Source organism: Lampetra fluviatilis, chromosome 13 (genome assembly GCF_964198595.1).
Source record: "Lampetra fluviatilis chromosome 13, kcLamFluv1.1, whole genome shotgun sequence".
In the NCBI taxonomy this organism is placed as follows: Eukaryota; Metazoa; Chordata; class Hyperoartia; order Petromyzontiformes; family Petromyzontidae; genus Lampetra; species Lampetra fluviatilis.
In genome coordinates this window covers 11,144,519-11,168,432 of record NC_136287.1, presented here as the reverse complement: position 1 = coordinate 11,168,432, position 23,914 = coordinate 11,144,519, and the positions used below count along the sequence as shown (strand labels likewise).

General features: G+C 47.7%; 1 protein-coding gene and 45 non-coding genes across 46 annotated transcripts in view; all 46 read right to left on the bottom strand.

The window, feature by feature from the left end:
• LOC144935616 (lipoxygenase homology domain-containing protein 1-like) overlaps positions 1–23,914 on the bottom strand; it is a 92,871-nt gene that overhangs the window by 27,935 nt on the left and 41,022 nt on the right. The window contains exons 22-27 of the mRNA XM_078862439.1: positions 23,208–23,589; positions 19,816–19,970; positions 18,409–18,542; positions 16,785–16,942; positions 16,342–16,446; positions 15,824–15,952 (exon numbers count right to left, since the gene is read on the bottom strand). Of these exons, the coding sequence (XP_078718565.1) occupies positions 15,824–15,952; positions 16,342–16,446; positions 16,785–16,942; positions 18,409–18,542; positions 19,816–19,970; positions 23,208–23,589 (1,063 nt within the window). The remainder of the gene's footprint in view (positions 1–15,823; positions 15,953–16,341; positions 16,447–16,784; positions 16,943–18,408; positions 18,543–19,815; positions 19,971–23,207; positions 23,590–23,914) is intronic.
• TRNAN-GUU (transfer RNA asparagine (anticodon GUU)) lies at positions 69–142 on the bottom strand. Its single transcript has one exon. It is a non-coding gene; the product is annotated as a tRNA-Asn (tRNA).
• Positions 244–317, bottom strand: TRNAN-GUU (transfer RNA asparagine (anticodon GUU)). The gene has a single exon. It is a non-coding gene; the product is annotated as a tRNA-Asn (tRNA).
• TRNAN-GUU (transfer RNA asparagine (anticodon GUU)) lies at positions 797–870 on the bottom strand. The gene has a single exon. It is a non-coding gene; the product is annotated as a tRNA-Asn (tRNA).
• On the bottom strand, positions 972–1,045 carry TRNAN-GUU (transfer RNA asparagine (anticodon GUU)). Its single transcript has one exon. It is a non-coding gene; the product is annotated as a tRNA-Asn (tRNA).
• On the bottom strand, positions 1,147–1,220 carry TRNAN-GUU (transfer RNA asparagine (anticodon GUU)). Its single transcript has one exon. It is a non-coding gene; the product is annotated as a tRNA-Asn (tRNA).
• Positions 1,322–1,395, bottom strand: TRNAK-UUU (transfer RNA lysine (anticodon UUU)). Its single transcript has one exon. It is a non-coding gene; the product is annotated as a tRNA-Lys (tRNA).
• On the bottom strand, positions 1,497–1,570 carry TRNAN-GUU (transfer RNA asparagine (anticodon GUU)). The gene has a single exon. It is a non-coding gene; the product is annotated as a tRNA-Asn (tRNA).
• On the bottom strand, positions 2,225–2,298 carry TRNAT-GGU (transfer RNA threonine (anticodon GGU)). The gene has a single exon. It is a non-coding gene; the product is annotated as a tRNA-Thr (tRNA).
• On the bottom strand, positions 2,400–2,473 carry TRNAN-GUU (transfer RNA asparagine (anticodon GUU)). The gene has a single exon. It is a non-coding gene; the product is annotated as a tRNA-Asn (tRNA).
• On the bottom strand, positions 2,575–2,648 carry TRNAN-GUU (transfer RNA asparagine (anticodon GUU)). The gene has a single exon. It is a non-coding gene; the product is annotated as a tRNA-Asn (tRNA).
• Positions 2,916–2,989, bottom strand: TRNAN-GUU (transfer RNA asparagine (anticodon GUU)). Its single transcript has one exon. It is a non-coding gene; the product is annotated as a tRNA-Asn (tRNA).
• Positions 3,268–3,341, bottom strand: TRNAN-GUU (transfer RNA asparagine (anticodon GUU)). The gene has a single exon. It is a non-coding gene; the product is annotated as a tRNA-Asn (tRNA).
• On the bottom strand, positions 3,821–3,894 carry TRNAN-GUU (transfer RNA asparagine (anticodon GUU)). The gene has a single exon. It is a non-coding gene; the product is annotated as a tRNA-Asn (tRNA).
• Positions 4,172–4,245, bottom strand: TRNAN-GUU (transfer RNA asparagine (anticodon GUU)). Its single transcript has one exon. It is a non-coding gene; the product is annotated as a tRNA-Asn (tRNA).
• TRNAN-GUU (transfer RNA asparagine (anticodon GUU)) lies at positions 4,347–4,420 on the bottom strand. Its single transcript has one exon. It is a non-coding gene; the product is annotated as a tRNA-Asn (tRNA).
• On the bottom strand, positions 4,698–4,771 carry TRNAN-GUU (transfer RNA asparagine (anticodon GUU)). Its single transcript has one exon. It is a non-coding gene; the product is annotated as a tRNA-Asn (tRNA).
• On the bottom strand, positions 4,873–4,946 carry TRNAN-GUU (transfer RNA asparagine (anticodon GUU)). The gene has a single exon. It is a non-coding gene; the product is annotated as a tRNA-Asn (tRNA).
• On the bottom strand, positions 5,214–5,287 carry TRNAN-GUU (transfer RNA asparagine (anticodon GUU)). Its single transcript has one exon. It is a non-coding gene; the product is annotated as a tRNA-Asn (tRNA).
• On the bottom strand, positions 5,389–5,462 carry TRNAN-GUU (transfer RNA asparagine (anticodon GUU)). Its single transcript has one exon. It is a non-coding gene; the product is annotated as a tRNA-Asn (tRNA).
• Positions 5,942–6,015, bottom strand: TRNAN-GUU (transfer RNA asparagine (anticodon GUU)). Its single transcript has one exon. It is a non-coding gene; the product is annotated as a tRNA-Asn (tRNA).
• TRNAN-GUU (transfer RNA asparagine (anticodon GUU)) lies at positions 6,293–6,366 on the bottom strand. Its single transcript has one exon. It is a non-coding gene; the product is annotated as a tRNA-Asn (tRNA).
• Positions 6,468–6,541, bottom strand: TRNAN-GUU (transfer RNA asparagine (anticodon GUU)). Its single transcript has one exon. It is a non-coding gene; the product is annotated as a tRNA-Asn (tRNA).
• Positions 6,809–6,882, bottom strand: TRNAN-GUU (transfer RNA asparagine (anticodon GUU)). Its single transcript has one exon. It is a non-coding gene; the product is annotated as a tRNA-Asn (tRNA).
• On the bottom strand, positions 6,984–7,057 carry TRNAN-GUU (transfer RNA asparagine (anticodon GUU)). Its single transcript has one exon. It is a non-coding gene; the product is annotated as a tRNA-Asn (tRNA).
• On the bottom strand, positions 7,537–7,610 carry TRNAN-GUU (transfer RNA asparagine (anticodon GUU)). The gene has a single exon. It is a non-coding gene; the product is annotated as a tRNA-Asn (tRNA).
• TRNAN-GUU (transfer RNA asparagine (anticodon GUU)) lies at positions 7,888–7,961 on the bottom strand. The gene has a single exon. It is a non-coding gene; the product is annotated as a tRNA-Asn (tRNA).
• Positions 8,062–8,135, bottom strand: TRNAN-GUU (transfer RNA asparagine (anticodon GUU)). The gene has a single exon. It is a non-coding gene; the product is annotated as a tRNA-Asn (tRNA).
• TRNAN-GUU (transfer RNA asparagine (anticodon GUU)) lies at positions 8,413–8,486 on the bottom strand. The gene has a single exon. It is a non-coding gene; the product is annotated as a tRNA-Asn (tRNA).
• On the bottom strand, positions 8,588–8,661 carry TRNAN-GUU (transfer RNA asparagine (anticodon GUU)). Its single transcript has one exon. It is a non-coding gene; the product is annotated as a tRNA-Asn (tRNA).
• Positions 9,141–9,214, bottom strand: TRNAN-GUU (transfer RNA asparagine (anticodon GUU)). The gene has a single exon. It is a non-coding gene; the product is annotated as a tRNA-Asn (tRNA).
• Positions 9,492–9,565, bottom strand: TRNAN-GUU (transfer RNA asparagine (anticodon GUU)). Its single transcript has one exon. It is a non-coding gene; the product is annotated as a tRNA-Asn (tRNA).
• TRNAN-GUU (transfer RNA asparagine (anticodon GUU)) lies at positions 9,666–9,739 on the bottom strand. The gene has a single exon. It is a non-coding gene; the product is annotated as a tRNA-Asn (tRNA).
• On the bottom strand, positions 10,017–10,090 carry TRNAN-GUU (transfer RNA asparagine (anticodon GUU)). The gene has a single exon. It is a non-coding gene; the product is annotated as a tRNA-Asn (tRNA).
• On the bottom strand, positions 10,192–10,265 carry TRNAN-GUU (transfer RNA asparagine (anticodon GUU)). Its single transcript has one exon. It is a non-coding gene; the product is annotated as a tRNA-Asn (tRNA).
• On the bottom strand, positions 10,533–10,606 carry TRNAN-GUU (transfer RNA asparagine (anticodon GUU)). Its single transcript has one exon. It is a non-coding gene; the product is annotated as a tRNA-Asn (tRNA).
• Positions 10,708–10,781, bottom strand: TRNAN-GUU (transfer RNA asparagine (anticodon GUU)). Its single transcript has one exon. It is a non-coding gene; the product is annotated as a tRNA-Asn (tRNA).
• TRNAN-GUU (transfer RNA asparagine (anticodon GUU)) lies at positions 11,261–11,334 on the bottom strand. Its single transcript has one exon. It is a non-coding gene; the product is annotated as a tRNA-Asn (tRNA).
• On the bottom strand, positions 11,778–11,851 carry TRNAN-GUU (transfer RNA asparagine (anticodon GUU)). The gene has a single exon. It is a non-coding gene; the product is annotated as a tRNA-Asn (tRNA).
• TRNAN-GUU (transfer RNA asparagine (anticodon GUU)) lies at positions 12,129–12,202 on the bottom strand. Its single transcript has one exon. It is a non-coding gene; the product is annotated as a tRNA-Asn (tRNA).
• TRNAN-GUU (transfer RNA asparagine (anticodon GUU)) lies at positions 12,304–12,377 on the bottom strand. The gene has a single exon. It is a non-coding gene; the product is annotated as a tRNA-Asn (tRNA).
• TRNAI-GAU (transfer RNA isoleucine (anticodon GAU)) lies at positions 12,479–12,552 on the bottom strand. Its single transcript has one exon. It is a non-coding gene; the product is annotated as a tRNA-Ile (tRNA).
• TRNAN-GUU (transfer RNA asparagine (anticodon GUU)) lies at positions 12,654–12,727 on the bottom strand. The gene has a single exon. It is a non-coding gene; the product is annotated as a tRNA-Asn (tRNA).
• TRNAN-GUU (transfer RNA asparagine (anticodon GUU)) lies at positions 13,689–13,762 on the bottom strand. Its single transcript has one exon. It is a non-coding gene; the product is annotated as a tRNA-Asn (tRNA).
• Positions 14,195–14,268, bottom strand: TRNAN-GUU (transfer RNA asparagine (anticodon GUU)). The gene has a single exon. It is a non-coding gene; the product is annotated as a tRNA-Asn (tRNA).
• TRNAN-GUU (transfer RNA asparagine (anticodon GUU)) lies at positions 14,546–14,619 on the bottom strand. Its single transcript has one exon. It is a non-coding gene; the product is annotated as a tRNA-Asn (tRNA).

The window sequence follows — 23,914 nt, the reverse complement described above, 5'->3', positions numbered from 1 at the left end:
GAATTAATAACATTCGCTGTCGTAGAATAGAATCGAATCTAGCAAAAGCAAAAAACTCTCCGAAAGTTCGTCCCTGGGTGGGCTTGAACCACCAACCTTTCAGTTAACAGCCAAACGCGCTAACCAATTGCACCACAGAGACAGCTGCATGGATTAACTTGCTGTTCCATTTTTAAGGAACTAATGACATTCGCTGTGGAAAAATCGAATCGAATCTAGCTAGCAAAAAACTCTCCAATAGTGCGTCCCGGGGTGGGCTTGAACCACCAACCTTTCAGTTAACAGCCAAACGCGCTAACCAATTGCGCCACAGAGACAGCTGCAAGGAGTAACTTGCTGTTCCATTTTTAAGGAATGAATGACATTTTCTGTCGTAAAATCGAATCGAGTATTGACTTTGAGGAATAAAAATGCACTTTCAAACAGCATCGCTGGGTGGTTAAAAGCTGAACTTGCTAACAAATTGCACCAGAGAAACAACTCAACGACGCCACTTGCTGTTCCATGTTTAAGGAATTAATACAGGTAGGAACAACATTTCCAAACTGCCCACCAGGGATTATTTGTCGGTCTGTCCGTCGTGATTAGCCACGCCCTCGATTTGTATTTCATAGACCACTTCGGGCGGGCTCAGCACCACGTGACACGCCGCCCCACGCAGCGTCACACGGATCGCACGAATGCACTGTCAAACCAAGTACCTACCTGCCCCCTCCGAAGGAACGTGTTGACATTCGCTGTCTTAAAAAACAGATCTGGAATAGACTTTGTGCAAGCAAAAAACTCTCCAAAACCTCGTCCCTGGGTGGGCTTGAACCACCAACCTTTCGGTTAACAGCCGAACGCGCTAGCCAATTGCGCCACAGAGACAGATGCAATGAGCAACTTGCTGTTCCATGTTGAAGGAATTAATGACATTCGCTGTCGTAGAATAGAATCGAATCTAGCAAGCAAAAAACTCTCCGAAAGTTCGTCCCTGGGTGGGCTTGAACCACCAACCTTTCGGTTAACAGCCGAACGCGCTAATCAATTGCGCCACAGAGACAGCTGCAATGAGCAACATGCTGTTCCATGTTGAAGGAATTAATGACATTCGCTGTCGTAAAATAGAATAGAATCTAGCAAGTAAAAAACTCTCCGCTAGGTCGTCCCTGGGTGGGCTTGAACCACCAACCTTTCGGTTAACAGCCGAACGCGCTAACCAATTGCGCCACAGAGACAGCTGCAATGCGCAACTTGCTGTTCCATGTTGAAGGAATTAATGACATTCGCTGTCGTAAAATAGAATCGAATCTAGCCAGCAAAAAACTCTCCAAAAGTTCGTCCCTGGGTGGGCTTGAACCACCAACCTTTCAGTTAAAAGCCGAACGCACTAACCAATTGCGCCACAGAGACAGCTGCAAGGATTAACTTTCTGTTCCATTTTTAAGGAACTAATGACATTCGCTGTCGAATAATCGAATCGAATCTAGCCAGCAAAGAACTCTCCAATAGTGCGTCCCTGAGTAGGCTTGAACCACCAACCTTTCGGTTAACAGCCGAATGCGCTAACTAATTGCGCCACAGAGACAGCTGCAATGAGTAACTTGCTGTTCCATGTTGAAGGAATTAATGACATTCGCTGTCATAAAATAGAATCGAATCTTGCAAGCAAAAAACTCTCGGAAAGTTCGTCCCTGGGTGGGCGTGAACCACCAACCTTTCGGTTAACTGCCGAACGCGCTAACCAATTGCGCCACAGTGACAGCTGCAAGGACTAACTTGCTGTTCCATTTTTAAGGAATGAATGACATTCATTGTCGTAAAATCGAATCGAGTATTGACTTTGAGGAATAAATATACACTTTCAAACAGCATCGCTGGGTGGTTAAAAGCTGAACGTGCTAACCAATTGCACCAGAGAGACAACTCAACGACGCCACTTGCTGTTCCATGTTTAAGGAATTAATACAGGTAGGAACAACAGTTACAAACTGCCCACCAAGGATTATTTGTCGGTCCGTCCGTCGTGATTAGCCACGCCCTCGATTTGTATTTCATAGACCACTTCGGGCGGGCTCAGCACCAGGTGACACGCCGCCCCACGCAGCGTCACACGGATCGCACGAATGCACTGTCTAACCAAGTACCTACCTGCCCCCTCCTAAAGAACGTGTTGACATTCGCTGTCTTAAAAAACAGATCTGGAATAGACTTTGTGCAAGCAAAAAACTCTCCAAAACCTCGTCCCTGGGTGTGCTTGAACCACCAACCTTTCAGTTACCAGCCGAACGCGCTAACCAATTGCGCCACAGAGACAGCTGCAATGAGTAACTTGCTGTTCCATTTTTAAGGAATGAATGACATTTGCTGTCGTAAAATCGAATCTAATCTTGCCAGCAAAAAGCTCTCCAAAAGTTCGTCCCTGGGTGGGCTTGAACCACCAACCTTTCGGTTAACAGCCGAACGCGCTAACCAATTGCGCCACAGAGACAGCTGAAATAAGCAACTTGCTGTTCCATGTTGAAGGAATTAATGGCATTCGCTGTCGTAGAATAGAATCGAATCTAGCAAGCAAAAAATTATCTGAAAGTTCGTTCCTGGGTGGGCTTGAACCACCAACCTTTTGGTTAACAGCCGAACGCGCTAACCAATTGCGCCACAGAGACAGCTGCAATGAGTAACTTGCTGTTCCATTTTTAAGGAATGAATGACATTAGCTGTCGTAAAATCGAATCTAATCTAGCCAGCAAAAAGCTCTCCGAAAGTTCGTGGGCTTGAACCACCAACCTTACCACTTCATAGCAGAACACGCTGGCCAAATGCGCCAGAGACAGCTGCAAGAAGCCACTTGCTGTTCGATGTTGAAGGAATGAATGACATTCGCTGTCGAAAAATAGAATCGAATCTAGCAAGCAAAAAACTCTCCAAAAGTTCGTCCCTGGGTGGGCTTCAACCACCAACCTTTCTGTTAACAGCCGAACGCGCTAACCAATTGCACCACAGAGACAGCTGCAATGAGACACTTGCTGTTCCATGTTGAAGGAATTAATGACATTCGCTGTCGTAGAATAGAATCGAATCTAGCAAAAGCAAAAAACTCTCCGAAAGTTCATCCCTGGGTGGTCTTGAACCACCAACCTTTCAGTTAACAGCCAAACGCGCTAAGCAATTGCACCACAGCGACAGCTGCAAGGATTAACTTGCTGTTCCATTTTTAAGGAACTAATGACATTCGCTGTGGAAAAATCGAATCGAATCTAGCTAGCAAAAAACTCTCCAATAGTGCGTCCCTGGGTGGGCTTGAACCACCAACCTTTCAGTTAACAGCCAAACACGCTAACCAATTGCGCCACAGAGACAGCTGCAAGGAGTAACTTGCTGTTCCATTTTTAAGGAATGAATGACATTTTCTGTCGTAAAATCGAATCGAGTATTGACTTTGAGGAATAAAAATGCACTTTCAAACAGCATCGCTGGGTGGTTAAAAGCTGAACTTGCTAACCAATTGCACCAGAGAGACAACTCAACGACACCACTTGCTGTTCCATGTTTAAGGAATTAATACAGGTAGGAACAACATTTCCAAACTGCCCACCAGGGATTATTTGTCGGTCTGTCCGTCGTGATTAGCCACGCCCTCGATTTGTATTTCATAGACCACTTCGGGCGGGCTCAGCACCACGTGACACGCCGCCCCACGCAGCGTCACACGGATCGCACGAATGCACTGTCAAACCAAGTACCTACCTGCCCCCTCCGAAGGAACGTGTTGACATTCGCTGTCTTAAAAAACAGATCTGGAATAGACTTTGTGCAAGCAAAAAACTCTCCAAAACCTCGTCCCTGGGTGGGCTTGAACCACCAACCTTTCGGTTAACAGCCGAACGCGCTAGCCAATTGCGCCACAGAGACAGCTGCAACTGACCACTTGCTGTTCCATGTTGAAGGAAATAATGACATTCACTATCTTAAAAACGAATCTAGTATTGACTTATAAAAATAAACTTTCAAACAGCATCTCTGAGTGGGTTTGAACCACCAACCTTTACACTTCATTGCAGAACACGCTGGCCAAATGCACCAGAGACAGCTGCAAGAGAACACTTGCAGTTCAATGTTGAAGGAATAAATGACATTCGCTGTCGTAAAATCGAATCGAATCTAGCCAGCAAAAAACTCTCCGAAAGTTCGTCCCTGGATGGGCTTGAACCACCAACCTTTCGGTTAACAGCCGGACGCGCTAACCAATTGCGCCACAGCGACAGCTGCAATGAGCAACTTGCTGTTCCATGTTGAAGGAATTAATGACATTCGCTGTCGTAGAATAGAATCGAATCTAGCAAGCAAAAAACTCTCCTAAAGTTCGTCCCTGGGTGGGCTTGAACCACAAACCTTTCGGTTAACAGCCAAACGCGCTAGCCAATTGCGCCACAGAGACAGCTGCAACTGACCACTTGCTGTTCCATGTTGAAGGAAATAATGACATTCACTATCTTAAAAACGAATCTAGTATTGACTTATAAAAATAAACTTTCAAACAGCATCTCTGAGTGGGTTTGAACCACCAACCTTTACACTTCATTGCAGAACACGCTGGCCAAATGCACCAGAGACAGCTGCAAGAGAACACTTGCTGTTCAATGTTGAAGGAATTAATGACATTCGCTGTCGTAAAATCGAATCGAATCTAGCCAGCAAAAAACTCTCCGAAAGTTCGTCCCTGGGTGGGCTTGAACCACCAACCTTTCGGTTAACAGCCGAACGCGCTAACCAATTGCGCCAGAGAGACAGCTGCAATGAGCAACTTGCTGTTCCGTGTTGAAGGAATTAATGACATTCGCTGTCGTAGAATAGAATCGAATCTAGCAAGCAAAAAACTCTCCGAAAGTTCGTCCCTGGGTGGGCTTGCACCACCAACCTTTCGGTTAACAGCCGAACGCGCTAACCAATTGCGCCACAGAGACAGCTGCAATGAGTAACTTGCTGTTCCATTTTTAAGGAATGAATTTCATTAGCTGTCGTAAAATCGAATCTAATCTAGCCAGCAAAAAGCTCTCCGAAAGTTCGTGGGCTTGAACCACCAACCTTACCACTTCATAGCAGAACACGCTGGCCAAATGCGCCAGAGACAGCTGCAAGAAGCCACTTGCTGTTCGATGTTGAAGGAATGAATGACATTCGCTGTCGAAAAATAGAATCGAATCTAGCAAGCAAAAAACTCTCCAAAAGTTCGTCCCTGGAAGGGCTTCAACCACCAACCTTTCGGTTAACAGCCGAACGCGCTAACCAATTGCACCACAGAGACAGCTGCAATGAGACACTTGCTGTTCCGTGTTGAAGGAATTAATGACATTCGCTGTCGTAGAATAGAATAGAATCTAGCAAGCAAAAAACTCTCCGATAGGTCGTCCCTGGGTGGGCTTGAACCACCAACCTTTCGGTTAACAGCCAAACGCGTTAACCAATTGCGCCACAGCGACCGCTGCAAGGAGCAACTTGCTGTTCCATGTTGAAGGAATTAATGACATTAGCCGTCGTAAAATCGAATCGAGTATTGACTTTGAGGAATAAAAATGCACTTTCAAACAGCATCGCTGGGTGGTTAAAAGCTGAACTTGCTAACCAATTGCACCAGAGAGACAACTCAACGACGCCACTTGCTGTTCCATGTTTAAGGAATTAATACAGGTAGGAACAACAGTTCCAAACTGCCCACCAGGGATTATTTGTCGGTCTGTCCGTCGTGATTAGCCACGCCCTCGATTTGTATTTCATAGACCACTTCGGGCGGGCTCAGCACCACGTGACACGCCGCCCCACGCAGCGTCACACGGATCGCACGAATGCACTGTCAAACCAAGTACCTACCTGCCCCCTCCGAAGGAACGTGTTGACATTCGCTGTCTTAAAAAACAGATAAGGAATAGACTTTGTCCAAGCAAAAAACTCTCCAAAACGTCGTCCCTGGGTGGGCTTGAACCACCAACCTTTCAGTTAACAGCCGAACGCGCTAGCCAATTGCGCCACAGAGACAGCTGCAACTGACCACTTGCTGTTCCATGTTGAAGGAAATAATGACATTCACTATCTTAAAAACGAATCTAGTATTGACTTATAAAAATAAACTTTCAAACAGCATCTCTGAGTGGGTTTGAACCACCAAACTTTACACTTCATTGCAGAACACGCTGGCCAAATGCACCAGAGACAGCTGCAAGAGAACACTTGCTGTTCAATGTTGAAGGAATTAATGACATTCGCTGTCGTAAAATCGAATCGAATCTAGCCAGCAAAAAACTCTCCGAAAGTTCGTCCCTGGGTGGGCTTGAACCACCAACCTTTCGGTTAACAGCCGAACGCGCTAACCAATTGCGCCACAGAGACAGCTGCAATGAGCAACTTGCTGTTCCGTGTTGAAGGAATTAATGACATTCGCTGTCGTAGAATAGAATCGAATCTAGCAAGCAAAAAACTCTCCGAAAGTTCGTCCCTGGGTGGGCTTGAACCACCAACCTTTCGGTTAACAGCCGAACGCGCTAACCAATTGCGCCACAGAGACAGCTGCAATGCGTAACTTGCTGTTCCATTTTTAAGGAATGAATTTCATTAGCTGTCGTAAAATCGAATCTAATCTAGCCAGCAAAAAGCTCTCCGAAAGTTCGTGGGCTTGAACCACCAACCTTACCACTTCATAGCAGAACACGCTGGCCAAATGCGCCAGAGACAGCTGCAAGAAGCCACTTGCTGTTCGATGTTGAAGGAATGAATGACATTCGCTGTCGAAAAATAGAATCGAATCTAGCAAGCAAAAAACTCTCCAAAAGTTCGTCCCTGGGTGGGCTTCAACCACCAACCTTTCGGTTAACAGCCGAACGCGCTAACCAATTGCACCACAGAGACAGCTGCAATGAGACACTTGCTGTTCCGTGTTGAAGGAATTAATGACATTCGCTGTCGTAGAATAGAATAGAATCTAGCAAGCAAAAAACTCTCCGATAGGTCTTCCCTGGGTGGGCTTGAACCACCAACCTTTCGGTTAACAGCCAAACGCGTTAACCAATTGCGCCACAGCGACCGCTGCAAGGAGCAACTTGCTGTTCCATGTTGAAGGAATTAATGACATTAGCCGTCGTAAAATCGAATCGAGTATTGACTTTGAGGAATAAAAATGCACTTTCAAACAGCATCGCTGGGTGGTTAAAAGCTGAACTTGCTAACCAATTGCACCAGAGAGACAACTCAACGACGCCACTTGCTGTTCCATGTTTAAGGAATTAATACAGGTAGGAACAACAGTTCCAAACTGCCCACCAGGGATTATTTGTCGGTCTGTCCGTCGTGATTAGCCACGCCCTCGATTTGTATTTCATAGACCACTTCGGGCGGGCTCAGCACCACGTGACACGCCGCCCCACGCAGCGTCACACGGATCGCACGAATGCACTGTCAAACCAAGTACCTACCTGCCCCCTCCGAAGGAACGTGTTGACATTCGCTGTCTTAAAAAACAGATAAGGAATAGACTTTGTCCAAGCAAAAAACTCTCCAAAACGTCGTCCCTGGGTGGGCTTGAACCACCAACCTTTCAGTTAACAGCCGAACGCGCTAGCCAATTGCGCCACAAAGACAGCTGCAACTGACCACTTGCTGTTCCATGTTGAAGGAAATAATGACATTCACTATCTTAAAAACGAATCTAGTATTGACTTATAAAAATAAACTTTCAAACAGCATCTCTGAGTGGGTTTGAACCACCAACCTTTACACTTCATTGCAGAACACGCTGGCCAAATGCACCAGAGACAGCTGCAAGAGAACACTTGCAGTTCAATGTTGAAGGAATAAATGACATTCGCTGTCGTAAAATCGAATCGAATCTAGCCAGCAAAAAACTCTCCGAAAGTTCGTCCCTGGGTGGGCTTGAACCACCAACCTTTCGGTTAACAGCCGGACGCGCTAACCAATTGCGCCACAGCGACAGCTGCAATGAGCAACTTGCTGTTCCATGTTGAAGGAATTAATGACATTCGTGTCGTAGAATAGAATCGAATCTAGCAAGCAAAAAACTCTACAAAAGTTCGTCCCTGGGTGGGCTTGAACCACAAACCTTTCGGTTAACAGCCGAACGCGCTAGCCAATTGCGCCACAGAGACAGCTGCAACTGACCACTTGCTGTTCCATGTTGAAGGAAATAATGACATTCACTATCTTAAAAACGAATCTAGTATTGACTTATAAAAATAAACTTTCAAACAGCATCTCTGAGTGGGTTTGAACCACCAACCTTTACACTTCATTGCAGAACACGCTGGCCAAATGCACCAGAGACAGCTGCAAGAGAACACTTGCTGTTCAATGTTGAAGGAATTAATGACATTCGCTGTCGTAAAATCGAATCGAATCTAGCCAGCAAAAAACTCTCCGAAAGTTCGTCCCTGGGTGGGCTTGAACCACCAACCTTTCGGTTAACAGCCGAACGCGCTAACCAATTGCGCCACAGAGACAGCTGCAATGAGCAACTTGCTGTTCCGTGTTGAAGGAATTAATGACATTCGCTGTCGTAGAATAGAATAGAATCTAGCAAGCAAAAAACTCTCCGATAGGTCTTCCCTGGGTGGGCTTGAACCACCAACCTTTCGGTTAACAGCCAAACGCGTTAACCAATTGCGCCACAGCGACCGCTGCAAGGAGCAACTTGCTGTTCCATGTTGAAGGAATTAATGACATTAGCCGTCGTAAAATCGAATCGAGTATTGACTTTGAGGAATAAAAATGCACTTTCAAACAGCATCGCTGGGTGGTTAAAAGCTGAACTTGCTAACCAATTGCACCAGAGAGACAACTCAACGACGCCACTTGCTGTTCCATGTTTAAGGAATTAATACAGGTAGGAACAACAGTTCCAAACTGCCCACCAGGGATTATTTGTCGGTCTGTCCGTCGTGATTAGCCACGCCCTCGATTTGTATTTCATAGACCACTTCGGGCGGGCTCAGCACCACGTGACACGCCGCCCCACGCAGCGTCACACGGATCGCACGAATGCACTGTCAAACCAAGTACCTACCTGCCCCCTCCGAAGGAACGTGTTGACATTCGCTGTCTTAAAAAACAGATAAGGAATAGACTTTGTCCAAGCAAAAAACTCTCCAAAACGTCGTCCCTGGGTGGGCTTGAACCACCAACCTTTCAGTTAACAGCCGAACGCGCTAGCCAATTGCGCCACAAAGACAGCTGCAACTGACCACTTGCTGTTCCATGTTGAAGGAAATAATGACATTCACTATCTTAAAAACGAATCTAGTATTGACTTATAAAAATAAACTTTCAAACAGCATCTCTGAGTGGGTTTGAACCACCAACCTTTACACTTCATTGCAGAACACGCTGGCCAAATGCACCAGAGACAGCTGCAAGAGAACACTTGCAGTTCAATGTTGAAGGAATAAATGACATTCGCTGTCGTAAAATCGAATCGAATCTAGCCAGCAAAAAACTCTCCGAAAGTTCGTCCCTGGGTGGGCTTGAACCACCAACCTTTCGGTTAACAGCCGGACGCGCTAACCAATTGCGCCACAGCGACAGCTGCAATGAGCAACTTGCTGTTCCATGTTGAAGGAATTAATGACATTCGTGTCGTAGAATAGAATCGAATCTAGCAAGCAAAAAACTCTACAAAAGTTCGTCCCTGGGTGGGCTTGAACCACAAACCTTTCGGTTAACAGCCGAACGCGCTAGCCAATTGCGCCACAGAGACAGCTGCAACTGACCACTTGCTGTTCCATGTTGAAGGAAATAATGACATTCACTATCTTAAAAACGAATCTAGTATTGACTTATAAAAATAAACTTTCAAACAGCATCTCTGAGTGGGTTTGAACCACCAACCTTTACACTTCATTGCAGAACACGCTGGCCAAATGCACCAGAGACAGCTGCAAGAGAACACTTGCTGTTCAATGTTGAAGGAATTAATGACATTCGCTGTCGTAAAATCGAATCGAATCTAGCCAGCAAAAAACTCTCCGAAAGTTCGTCCCTGGGTGGGCTTGAACCACCAACCTTTCGGTTAACAGCCGAACGCGCTAACCAATTGCGCCACAGAGACAGCTGCAATGAGCAACTTGCTGTTCCGTGTTGAAGGAATTAATGACATTCGCTGTCGTAGAATAGAATCGAATCTAGCAAGCAAAAAACTCTCCGAAAGTTCGTCCCTGGGTGGGCTTGAACCACCAACCTTTCGGTTAACAGCCGAACGCGCTAACCAATTGCGCCACAGAGACAGCTGCAATGAGTAACTTGCTGTTCCATTTTTAAGGAATGAATTTCATTAGCTGTCGTAAAATCGAATCTAATCTAGCCAGCAAAAAGCTCTCCGAAAGTTCGTGGGCTTGAACCACCAACCTTACCACTTCATAGCAGAACACGCTGGCCAAATGCGCCAGAGACAGCTGCAAGAAGCCACTTGCTGTTCGATGTTGAAGGAATGAATGACATTCGCTGTCGAAAAATAGAATCGAATCTAGCAAGCAAAAAACTCTCCAAAAGTTCGTCCCTGGGTGGGCTTCAACCACCAACCTTTCGGTTAACAGCCGAACGCGCTAACCAATTGCACCACAGAGACAGCTGCAATGAGACACTTGCTGTTCCGTGTTGAAGGAATTAATGACATTCGCTGTCGTAGAATAGAATAGAATCTAGCAAGCAAAAAACTCTCCGATAGGTCTTCCCTGGGTGGGCTTGAACCACCAACCTTTCGGTTAACAGCCAAACGCGTTAACCAATTGCGCCACAGCGACCGCTGCAAGGAGCAACTTGCTGTTCCATGTTGAAGGAATTAATGACATTAGCCGTCGTAAAATCGAATCGAGTATTGACTTTGAGGAATAAAAATGCACTTTCAAACAGCATCGCTGGGTGGTTAAAAGCTGAACTTGCTAACCAATTGCACCAGAGAGACAACTCAACGACGCCACTTGCTGTTCCATGTTTAAGGAATTAATACAGGTAGGAACAACAGTTCCAAACTGCCCACCAGGGATTATTTGTCGGTCTGTCCGTCGTGATTAGCCACGCCCTCGATTTGTATTTCATAGACCACTTCGGGCGGGCTCAGCACCACGTGACACGCCGCCCCACGCAGCGTCACACGGATCGCACGAATGCACTGTCAAACCAAGTACCTACCTGCCCCCTCCGAAGGAACGTGTTGACATTCGCTGTCTTAAAAAACAGATAAGGAATAGACTTTGTCCAAGCAAAAAACTCTCCAAAACGTCGTCCCTGGGTGGGCTTGAACCACCAACCTTTCAGTTAACAGCCGAACGCGCTAGCCAATTGCGCCACAGAGACAGCTGCAACTGACCACTTGCTGTTCCATGTTGAAGGAAATAATGACATTCACTATCTTAAAAACGAATCTAGTATTGACTTATAAAAATAAACTTTCAAACAGCATCTCTGAGTGGGTTTGAACCACCAACCTTTACACTTCATTGCAGAACACGCTGGCCAAATGCACCAGAGACAGCTGCAAGAGAACACTTGCTGTTCAATGTTGAAGGAATTAATGACATTCGCTTTCGTAAAATCGAATCGAATCTAGCGAGCAAAAAACTCTCCGAAAGTTCGTGGGCTTGAACCACCAACCTTACCACTTCATAGCAGAACACGCTGGCCAAATGCGCCAGAGACAGCTGCAAAAAGCCACTTGCTGTTCGATGTTGAAGGAATGAATGCCATTCGCTGTCGAAAAATAGAATCGAATCTAGCAAGCAAAAAACTCTCCAAAAGTTCGTCTCTGGGTGGGCTTCAACCACCAACCTTTCGGTTAACAGCCAAACGCGCTAGCCAATTGCGCCACAGAGACAGCTGCAACTGACCACTTGCTGTTCCATGTTGAAGGAAATAATGACATTCACTATCTTAAAAACGAATCTAGTATTGACTTATAAAAATAAACTTTCAAACAGCATCTCTGAGTGGGTTTGAACCACCAACCTTTACACTTCATTGCAGAACACGCTGGCCAAATGCACCAGAGACAGCTGCAAGAGAACACTTGCTGTTCGATGTTGAAGGAATTAATGACATTCGCTGTCGTACAATCGAATCGAATCTAGCCAGCAAAAAACTCTCCGAAAGTTCGTCCCTGGGTGGGCTTGAACTACCAACCTTTCGGTTAACAGCCAAACGCGCTAACCAAATGCGCCACAGAGACAGCTGCAATTAGCAACTTGCTGTTCCATGTTGAAGGAATTAATGACATTCGCTGTCGTAGAATAGAATCGAATCTAGCAAGCAAAAAACTCTCCGAAAGTTCGTCCCTGGGTGGGCTTGAACCACCAACCTTTCGGTTAACAGCCGAATGCGCTAACCAATTGCGCCACAGAGACAGCTGCAATGAGCAACATGCTGTTCCATGTTGAAGGAATTAATGACATTCGCTGTCGTAAAATAGAATAGAATCTAGCAAGTAAATAACTCTCCGCTAGGTCGTCCCTGGGTGGGCTTGAACCACCAACCTTTCGGTTATCAGCCGAACGCGCTAACCAATTGCGCCACAGAGACAGCTGCAATGCGCAACTTGCTGTTCCATGTTGAAGGAATTAATGACATTCGCTGTCGTAAAATAGAATCGAATCTAGCCAGCAAAAAACTCTCCAAAAGCTCGTCCCTGTGTGGGCTTGAACCACCAACCTTTCAGTTAACAGCCGAACCCGCTAACCAATTGCGCCACAGAGACAGCTGCAAGAATTAACTTGCTATATTCTTAGGTTTTTTCGGTAAAGTCACGTAGGTAAAACATCAAAATTAATGAAAATAAAATAAAACAAAAATCACGACGTTTCGGAGGCAACACAAGTCTCCGTCATCAGGTGGGACCGTCACAGCCGAATTAGCTGCATCAAGTGAGGCAATGATTCAAGATGTAATCCCTTATAAGCAAGTTGAAGGGGGGAGGAGAGGGGGGAGCTCATCAGAATGTGGTAGCCAATGAATGGAACGTATCGGGAGGGAGGGGTGCGGGGCTCAAAGACAGCACGGAGTGCTAAGTACAACGCATCGGGAGGGGGGGGGGGCGGGGCCAAAAAAATGGACGACGGCTTGGACGCGGTTGCTGCTGCACACGCCCTCTCTGTCCATTGTGTTGGCGTGTGCAGCAGCAACCGCGTCCAAGCCGTCGTCCATTTTCTCTGTCCATTGTGTTGGCGTGTGCAGCAGCAACCGCGTCCAAGCCGTCGTCCATTTTTTTGGCCCCGCCTCCCCCCTCCCGATGCGTTGTACTTAGCATTCCGCGCTGTCTTTGAGCCCCGCCCCCCTCCCTCCCGATACGTTCCATTCATTGGCTGCCACATTCTGATGAGCTCCCCCCTCTCCTCCCCCCTTCAACTTGCTTATAAGGGATTACATCTTGAATCATTGCCTCACTTGATGCAGCTAATTCGGCTGTGACGGTCCCACCTGATGACGGAGACTTGTGTTGCCTCCGAAACGTCGTGATTTTTGTTTTATTTTATTTTATTTTCATTAATTTTGATGTTTTACCTACGTGACTTTACCGAAAAAACCTAAGAATATGATTCCTTGCAGTCACGAAAGCTTCAAATCTAGGATTAACTTGCCGTTCCATTTTTAAGGAATTAATGACATTCGCTGTCGAAAAATAGAATCGAATCTAGCAAGAAAATAACTCTCCGATAGTTCGTCCCTGGGTGGGCTTGAACCACCAACCTTTCGGTTAACAGCCGAACGCGCTAACCAATTGCGCCACAGAGACAGCTGCAAGGAGTAACTTGCTGTTCCATTTTGAAGGAATGAATGACATTCGCCGTCTTAAGAACGAATCTAGTATTGACTTTGTGAAATAAAAATAAACTTTCAAACAGCGTCTCTGGGTGGGCTTCAACCACCAACCTTTACACTTCACAGCAGAACACGCTGGCCAAATGCGCCAGAGACAGCTGCAAGAAGCCACTTGCTGTGCCATGTTGAAGGTATTAATGATATTGGCTGTCGTTCCAACAAATCTAAAATATACTTTCTACAAGCAAAAAAAACCTCGTCCCTGGGTGGGCATGATCCACCAACCTTTCGGTTAACAGCTGAACACACTAACCAATTGCACCACAGAAACAGCTCAAAAAAGCCACTTGCTGTTCCATGTTTAAAGAATTAATGACATTGTGCAATAAAAAATTCTCACAAACATCGGCCCTGGGTGGGCTTGAACCACCAACCTTTCGGTTAACAGCCGAATGCACTAACTAATTGCGCCACAGAGACAGCTACAAATGACCACTTGCTATTCCATGTTGAAGGAAATAATGACATTCACTATCTTAAAAACGAATCTAGTATTGACTTATAAAATGAAACTTTCAAACAGCATCTCTGGGTGGGTTTGAACCACCAATCTTTACACTTCACAGCAGAACACGCTGGCCAAATGCGCCAGAGACAGCTGCAAGAAGCCACTTGCTGTTCGATGTTGAAGGAATTAATGACATTCGCTGTCGTAAAATCGAATCTAATCTAGCCAGCAAAAAATTCTCCGACAGGTCGTCCCTGGGTGGGCTTGAACCACCAACCTTTCGGTTAACAGCCGAACGCGCTAACCAATTGCGCCACAGAGACAGCTGCAACGACCTGCTTGCTGTTCCATGTTCAAGGAATTAATGACATTCGCTGTCTTAAGAACGAATCTAGTATTGACTTTGTGAAATAAAAATACACTTTTAAACAGCGTCTCTGGGTGGGCTTCAACCACCAACCTTTACACTTCACAGCAGAACACGCTGGCCAAATGCGCCAGAGACAGCTGCAAGAAGCCACTTGCTGTGCCATGTTGAAGGTATTAATGATATTGGCTGTCGTTTAAACAAATCTAAAATATACTTTCTACAAGCAAAAAAAACCTCGTCCCTGGGTGGGCTTGATTCACCAACCTTTCGGTTAACAGCTGAACACGCTAACCAATTGCACCACAGAAACAGCTCGAAAAAGCCACTTGCTGTTCCCTGTTTAAAGAATAAATGACATTGTGGAATAAAAAATTCTCACAAACATCGGCACTTGGGTGGGTTTGAACCACCAAACTTTCAGTTAATAGCCAAATGCGCAAACCACTTGCAGCACAGAGACATCTGCACGAAGCCCTCTGCTGTTCCATGTTTGAGGAATTAATGACATTGGCTGTTGTAAAAACTAATCCAATATTAATATGTGCAATCAAAATATACTCACACACCCTTGTCCATGGGCGTGATTTAACTACCAACCTCTCAATTAACAGCTGAACGCACTACCCAATTATGCCATAGAGTTGACAACTTCTGGCTGATCTATTTTTTGGGCTCTTTAATGACATTTACTGCCATAAAAACGAATCTAAAATTGACTTGTTCAAGCAAAATCTCATCACAAAAATCGTCCATTGGTGGGCTAGAACCACCAAACTTTCAGTTAATATCCAAACACACTCACCAATTGCACCACAACACCGGCTGCAAGCAGCCACTTGCTGTTCCATGTTTGAGGAATTCATGACATTCGCTGTCTTAAAAACAAATCTAGTATAGACTTTCTGCAAGCAAAATACACTCACAACCATCGTTCCTGGGTGGGCTTTAACCACCAACCTTTTAATTAACAGGCGAACGCACTAACCAATTGCTCCACAGAGACAGCTGCATCTGTGGCGCATCTTCAAGACTTGGCAATGCCATTCACTGTAATAAGATGTAATTTAGTATTGACTTCTTGCCAGCAAAAAAAACACTCGCACAAATTTATTACAGTATTCATTTCATTCATTCATTTCTCCTAGAAGGGGGATTACCTGCATTGTCGTGTCCAATCTTAATCTTCTTCAGGGCTCCGATGTCGACAGCTTCCAGGGTAAACTCATCAATCTGGCCCTTCTCAAACTTATTTTTGTTGGTTTTGGATGACTTCAGGTTTACCTTGCCTGTGGCAACAAACACAGACCATCAAACCGTGGCAACGACAATGATGGTGATGAAGCTGATCATGCTGCTGTTGCTTATGATGCTACTCTTCCTGATACTGATCTTTTTCTTGCACGTGATGATGTTTGCGAATAATGCTGCTGCTGCTGATTATGATTACGAGGATGCTTCTCTCGCCGATACTGATAATTGCTGATGCAGACGCTGGTGATGATAACAATGACAGTGATACGGCAATGCCGATTTAAAATCCAATGATGATGCAGATGATCCCACGATGATGTCTATAATTATCATAATGCGACGATGCTGAATAGGTTGACAACCAGAACAAAAAACATGATGATGTGGAAGGAACCGACAATCAAGCGGCAAGTTGCCTATCTACCGGTGTCGTCCTTCTCTCCGTACAGCACCATGAAGACATTGGCGTCCGTGCCCGATCCACGCTTGTCTCCTGTCTTCACCTTGATGTTGTACGTCGTGAGCTGAGCTGCACGGGCGACGTACACATTAACACCACACGTGTCTCACCATCACCACATTAATATCACACACGTCTCACCATCACCACACAAACACCACACACACATCCCCATCGCCACACTAGCACCGTTCACAACTTCCCATCAAGACACGAACACCACCCACGACTCCCAGCGTGGCGAGTGTGAGTTTCCTAGTTCGTAGTGCCTAGTGCCAGGTGGATAGAGCCCTAAGGGCCTGGTGAATGTTGCCCACGTGCCCCCCCGCCCCCCACCCCGCCCCCCCCGCCCATGCCCCCCCGCCCCCCACCCCGCCCCCCCCCCGCCCATGCCCCCCCGCCCCTGCCTTTCTGCTCCAAGCTGAGGCTGGCGCTGGACTTGGGCCGCTTTGCCGAGCCGAGTGCCGGGGCCTTCGCCCGGGCGGGGTCCTGCGCCACGAGCTCGCGCGCCACCTGCCCGTCGTCCTCGTCCACGGCCAGCCAGCGCCCGCACGGGAACACGTACCTGACGTGGTGGGCACAGGTGAAGACAATGGGAACACGTACCTGGCGTGGTGAGCACAGGTGAAGACAATGGGAACACGTACCTGGCGCGGTGGGCACAGGTGATGACAATGGGAACACGTAGCTGGCGAGGTGAGCACAGGTGAAGACAATGGGAACACGTACCTGGCGTGGTGAGCACAGGTGAAGACAATGGGAACACGTACCTGGCGTGGTGAGCACAGGTGAAGACAATGGGAACACGTACCTGGCGCGGTGGGCACAGGTGATGACAATGGGAACACGTAGCTGGCGAGGTGAGCACAGGTGAAGACAATGGGAACACGTACCTGGCGTGGTGAGCACAGGTGAAGACAATGGGAACACGTACCTGGCGCGGTGGGCACAGGTGATGACAATGGGAACACGTACATGGCGCGGTGGGCACAGGTGATGACAATGGGAACACGTAGCTGGCGAGGTGAGAACAGGTGAAGACAATGGGAACACGTACCTGGTGCGGTGGGCACAGGTGAAGACAATGGGAACACGTACCTCGTGAAGTGAGCACAGGTGATGACAATGGGAACACGTTCCTGGCGTAGTGGGCACAGGTGAAGACAATGGGAACACGTACCTGGTGCGGTGGGCACAGGTGAAGACAATGGGAACACGTACCTAGTGAAGTGAGCACAGGTGATGACAATGGGAACACGTACCTGGTGCGGTGGGCACAGGTGAAGACAATGGGAACACGTACCTAGTGAAGTGAGCACAGGTGATGACAATGGGAACACGTACCTGGCGAGGTGAGCACAGGTGAAGACAATGGGAACACGTACCTGGCGCGGTGGGCACAGGTGAAGACAATGGGAACACGTACCTAGTGAAGTGAGCACAGGTGATGACAATGGGAACACGTACCTAGCGCGGTGTCCGCAGGCGACAATAACATGGTGGGGCCGTGCACGACACAAAATAAACTAAAACAATTTTGTTATTTTACCAGTTAAGGCCCACTGAGCTACGTCGTTCTTTTTCACAAGTGAGCTGGCCCACAAACGATAGCTCGACGTAGTGGCTTATATTTCGATGTAAAGCTTTCGTGACTGCAGGAATTCATCTTCTTGGTTCTTTCGGTAAAGTCACGTAGAAGGGAAATAATAAAATAATAAAAATAGAACATTATAAAATTAAATAATATTATATTAAACTATATAATTTTATAATATAATTATACAATATATTATGTTTTATCAATATAAAATAAACATAATAAAATAATATAAAATAATATAATAAAATACTATAATAATATAATATATTATGTTTTATTTTTATTATTTTATTATTTCCCTTCTACGTGACTTTACCGAAAGAACCAAGAAGAAGTAGTGGCTTATCACGTGTACAACCCTTCCGACAGACACCCTTGCGCGTCCACCCGCCTGCACGCTCCAACCCTTGCGCCGGCGCGGGTGCCCTCACTTGCGCTGGGACGTCTGCTCCGTGACCTCCACGCGGTCGAGGAACCAGCCGGCGCTAACGCCGCTGTTGTCATGTCGCAGCCGCACCTTCTTCAGCTCGCCCAGGTCCACGGCCGCGACTGTGAAGACGTCCTCCTGCAGCGGCCGCAGAACGATGACACAGTGGCAGCCGGGAGGCCATTGGCGACGTGGATATCCGCCACACACGATTTAAGAGCTGACTCCTTTTTTTTCTTTTGTCAGTCTCCTACATCACATTTGTTCTGTAATGTCGTATGTATGTTAAGTTTCTTTTGCACCGTACGTAATTAACTGTGCTAATCGGAGGTGCGGAGGGGGGGGGGAAAGGTCAACAAACACCCAACATTTCGATTTAAAGCTTTCGTGACTGCAGGGATTCATCTTCTTGGTTCTTTCGGTAAAGTCACGTAGAAGGGACGTAATTTACCGAAAGAACCAAGCAAGCAGCCGTCCTGAGGACGGCTGCTTGGCCGAAACCTCGTGAGAATTTGTATTATTTTATTACTTCCCTTCTACGTGACTTTACCGAAAGAACCAAGAAGATAAACACCCAACATTTACACGCCTCGGATTAGCACGGTTGGCTATGTACGGTGCGAAAGAAGTTCAACGTCAATACATGTTCATATCATAGCGTTTGTGCTGTATAGCTCTCCGATGTGTTTTCAGGATGTTCGTGTTTCACTCCATGGGCTGGGAGCGAGTTCCTGAAGAAACTCAACCAGAGCACATGGTCCTCAAAGCCACGCTCACTCAACCACGAGCCTCACCCACACAGTGAGTTGCCTCTTCGGTCTGCGCTGTTGGTCGCAACGACTTCTACTCCTCTGTACTCTTTGGTTCTTTCGGTAAAGTCACGTAGATATATTTTATACCTACGTGACTTTTTTTAGAACCAAAGAGTATGGATTCCTGCAGTCACGAAAGCTTCAAATCAAGATTCTACTCCTCTGTCAACCACACCCACGACTCAGGTTGCTCCACTTACTTCTCAGGTAGCTCCACCCACTACCCAGTTAACTCCACCCACTACTCAGATAGCCCCACCCACTACCCAGTTAGCTCCACCCACTACTTAGCGAGTCCCACCCACGACTCAGGTAGCTCCACCCACTACTCAGGTAGCCCCACCCACTACCCAGTTAGCTCCACCCACTACTCAGGTAGCTCCACCCACTACTCAGGTAGCTCCACCCACTACCCAGTTAGCTCCACCCACCACTCAGGTAGCCCCACCCACTACCCAGTTAGCTCCACCCACTACTCAGGTAGCCCCACCCACTCACTACCACCAACTACCATTAGCACCACAATCACCACCGCCACCAAACGCCACCTCCACCACGGGCAAATCCACCGTGCGTGCATTTTTGGCGGGGGGTCTCACGTTTGCGCGCTCGAACTTGTTGCGGTGCTTCTCGGAATCGCGCAATTGCCGCTCGCCGGAGTCACCCGCGGTGCCGTAGACGGTGATGAAGACGTTGGCGTTGCTGCCGGCGCCACGCACATCGCCCGTGAACACGTGCACGCTGTACGTGCATTCTGGGGGGCGAGCCGGAGAAACGACGGCAGGAGTGGGGGTGCCGAAGCGAGAGTGGGGAGGGGCGGCACGTCATCGTCGACGATCCTCTGGAATCTGGGGTTCCTCAGCCGTGTTTCCAGGCAGCCCACCAATGTGACTGGCATGTGCTTCATGGTCATGTGACACCATACGTTATGACATCGCGTTGAGATGCCCTGTGACTATTATAATGCAGCTTGTCAACGGCTCTCTCCTCGTCGATCCTGTTCGTCTCCCTTTCACGTCACCAATCTGTGTTTATTTAATACTCGGCGCCAGATATGTCTTGGCGGTTCCACAGCTCAATGGGCCACTCCCTTGGGCCTTCCTGGGCCACATGTGGCCCACTGGCCGCCAGTTGAAGAATCCTGCTAAAGACAATGCGATCGTACTAAACAATATTGTCTTTGAGTTGTGCGCCTTTTGGCGTCATCTGGTCCAACCCATGTGAGACTAGGCTCTAAGGAAAGCTGCCTCGGGTGTGGACCAATCAACTTCAAGGACAGTGCATACATTATCAGAGTTATGTTTTTTGTTTGCATTATGGCTGCAGGTATTGTGGTCTATGCAAACATGACCCCTTGTAAAAAAAAGGTGTCAGTTTTGTTGCCAGATAGAAGGGTAAAAAAACAATTATAATATCAACCACTTTAATTGTATTTAATGGAAAAAAACACTCACATCCCTGGGTGGGTGTGAACCACCAACCTTTCTGTTAACAACCAAACACACTAAACCATCTTCACCGCAGTACAGCTGCAAGCATTCTGTTGCGGTCTTGTGTTTAATGCCCCGTTAATAAGATGCAATCTAGCATCGACTTCTGGTGGGCAACCGATTGCGTCGCAAAGACAGCTCTCTGATGGCCTGGGCAGGCCAGGACACATCGACCAAATGCGTCAGGGGTTCCTGTGGCTGGGGAAGCCTTCATCCGGTGGTGGACTGGCAAAGCATTGCACATCGCGACACAACTGTTGACCTGCCATTGTATTTCATCGGAAGAACATTCGAATATGTTATGCAATTTTTGGATTAACAACCTACTTGCTCTATTGTTTCATTTGGTTCTTTTCCAGGAAAGTTGATATCTCTACCATCTAAAAAGGTTCCACCGACTCATTCACACGTCTTGATTATAGTCGCCTGTTACGTTCACTGACCAATTCAATATTGACTTCTTGTTTGCAACAGAAAAAAAACCGCGCACGTACTACTCCCCCGGGTGGGCATGAAGCAGCAACACTTTCGGTTAACGCCCAGACACCCTAACCCAGGGGTCGGCAACCTACGGCGCCGGAGCCGCATGCGGCTCTTTACGGGCTGCTTCTTGACGATATGTACGTACATAGATGCATTGCGGCTCTTGAAATACTGAATTTTGTACCGAATTGGAAAGAAATGGCTCTTCTTGTTATTTTGGTTGCCGACCCCTGCCCTAACCCATAGCGCCACGAGAGACAGACGATTTGCCTTTGCCAGCTGCTTTGCTTAAAGCAACAGCTCCCCGAGATTGCTAAGTGGCAGCGCTGTACCCAACAACGAGCATCGCTTCCCCCGTCATCACCCCCGGTCAGCGCAGACGGAAACATTGCACGTGACAGATGGCACTCCCCGACCAATCCGCCTGGGAGCAACGGCCGCCTCAATTATTAAAATGAAACGGCACGATCGCATCAATAATTTAGGGAAAAGGGGTTCTAAAAAAATGTTTAATAAATGCCATTAAGACATGAAGCAAATGCGAAGATGGAAAATGTTCAATTAAGCAAGCGGTTGCCATGGTGTTTAAACGGTTTCGACTTTAACTGCTGCCCTAATCTGGCCTGCTGCCCACTGTGTACTTCAGCACCAAAGCCATTTTATTGGGCCCTTTATGTAAAAACACATGTTTAACATTGTATGACGTTAAAAAAAACATAACAGTGCAGTAAATAATCCTCTGGCATTGAATGTTTGAATAATTTCGACGATACCTGCATTTGGAAATGTTCATAATTTGGATCCAGTGACACCGATTTACAGTATTTATAGTATTTAGCAAGAATAGTGACAGAATGGTAGCCAAGGAATGGAATGCGTCCGACAGAAAATCCACCGTGGAAATGAAGCGATGAAATAGTGGATTTTTGCACCGTAGCACCACTGGCAATGATTTGGAAAGGCCTTCATCTAGCGACAGATTCATCACGGCTGCTGCATGATTAATTGTAACCATCTATCTCGCTGATCGGCGCTGTAATTAGAAAGCATCCCTCAAGAATGAATTCTTAGTTGGAGTGCAATTCCTCCTTCACCCTACGCCAGGGCTGTATTTAATAGCGGGGGAGGGAAGCAAAAGGCACATTTGTCCAATGCCCACGTGTCGCCCGATCCTACCTTTAAAAATATATTTTTTTAAATAATGACGTCACATATTGGGTATGTGTAGTGGTTAGCGCGCTGCGCTACAAACCCGGCAACCCGAATTCGATTCCCGCTCACGGCCAACACCAGTGACAATTATCTGAACCGGTCCTGGGCCTTCCCTAGGTCGACTCAGCCTCAAATGAGTACCTTGCGGTGTTTAATCCACCCCACTGGGGATACAAAGGCGGCCGGGCGTGGTGCTGGCTACCCACCTCCTCGCGTGCCGTGCCGGCCTTCATAGGTGCAACTCGCGAACATAACTTGTCCCAACAGCTTCTTAAAGGCTATACGGGAAATCTTTGTCTTTATACAGATAAAATACAGGGACTCCTCTACTTACGAACGAGTTAGGTTCCAGAGGCCTGTTCGTAAGTGAACTTTACTCATGTCGATTCCAAACATGTTGTACGGCATGTACACTAAACACAGGGAATGGCTTTAAAAGTTTTAAAATCTCCTGTGCAGATGCCACTGGTTCTTCACGTTCTATAGATGTAGATGCCACCACCGCCATCTATTGCGCGGTGCTCGAACTTACGAGTCTCGGTCCGAACAGGCAACTGGACACACGGACGGGTTTCTAGATTTGAATACGGACGGGTTTGTTCGAATCTCTGAAAGTTCGTAATTTTGATTGTACATCAAGAGTGGGGAGAGAGGCGTGGGCGGGCGGATAGGGGAGTGGTATTTTCTGTTCTCCCCTAGGTGGGTCCCCCTGGATGGGTCCCTCCGGGTGGTGCCAAATGACCATAAATGTGACCCTGCCCTCCACGCCCGCGTAAGGCCAGAACCGAGCAGCTCTCCCCTCCCACCTTTCAGGTTGCTGCCCTCCTGGGGGAGCAGCTCGCGCACCACCTGCCCGTCGTCCTCGTTGCGAGCGAGCCAGCGGCGGCACGCGAACGTGTACGTCTCCACGTCCCCGTCCGCCTCTCCGCCCGGCCCCTTGCCCGCCAGCGACGCCATCGGTGCGGCCACCCCGGCGAGGCTCCCGCGACGGCTCCCGTCCCGTCGGCCGGCGCCGGCCTCCCCGTTCGTCCGGGCGCCGCCCGCGGCGGCGGCGGCGGCGTTGGCGAGGTCGCGCTTGCCGCGGAAGCGTCGCACGGTGACGGAGTCGAGGAACCACGCGGAGGAGAGGCCCTTGTCGTCGTGACCCACGCGCAGCTTCGCCAGCCGTCCCACGTCCTCCGCCTCCAGCTGTGCGGCACCGGGGACCGAAGGAAGGGGGGGGGGGAGACGCTGACCTTGGGTGCAAGCCGTGGCGATGGCATGAACATTGGGTGGGGGGGATGGTTGGCACCGTGCGAACGCTGTGTCGCGCGCGCAGGAGATGTGGTGGTGGTGCAAAATAGCGGTTTTGGTTATAACGGGTGACAGTGAAACGTGGAGAACGACGCAGCGAGACAGACGAGGAGAGACAGACGTAGAGAAAAGAGAGAGCGGATGACGCCTGGTTGCTTAAAGAGAATGTCATGGAAGAGCCTTAAAGATGGAATAGCCTGAGTGTTTTCGCAACTGTTTC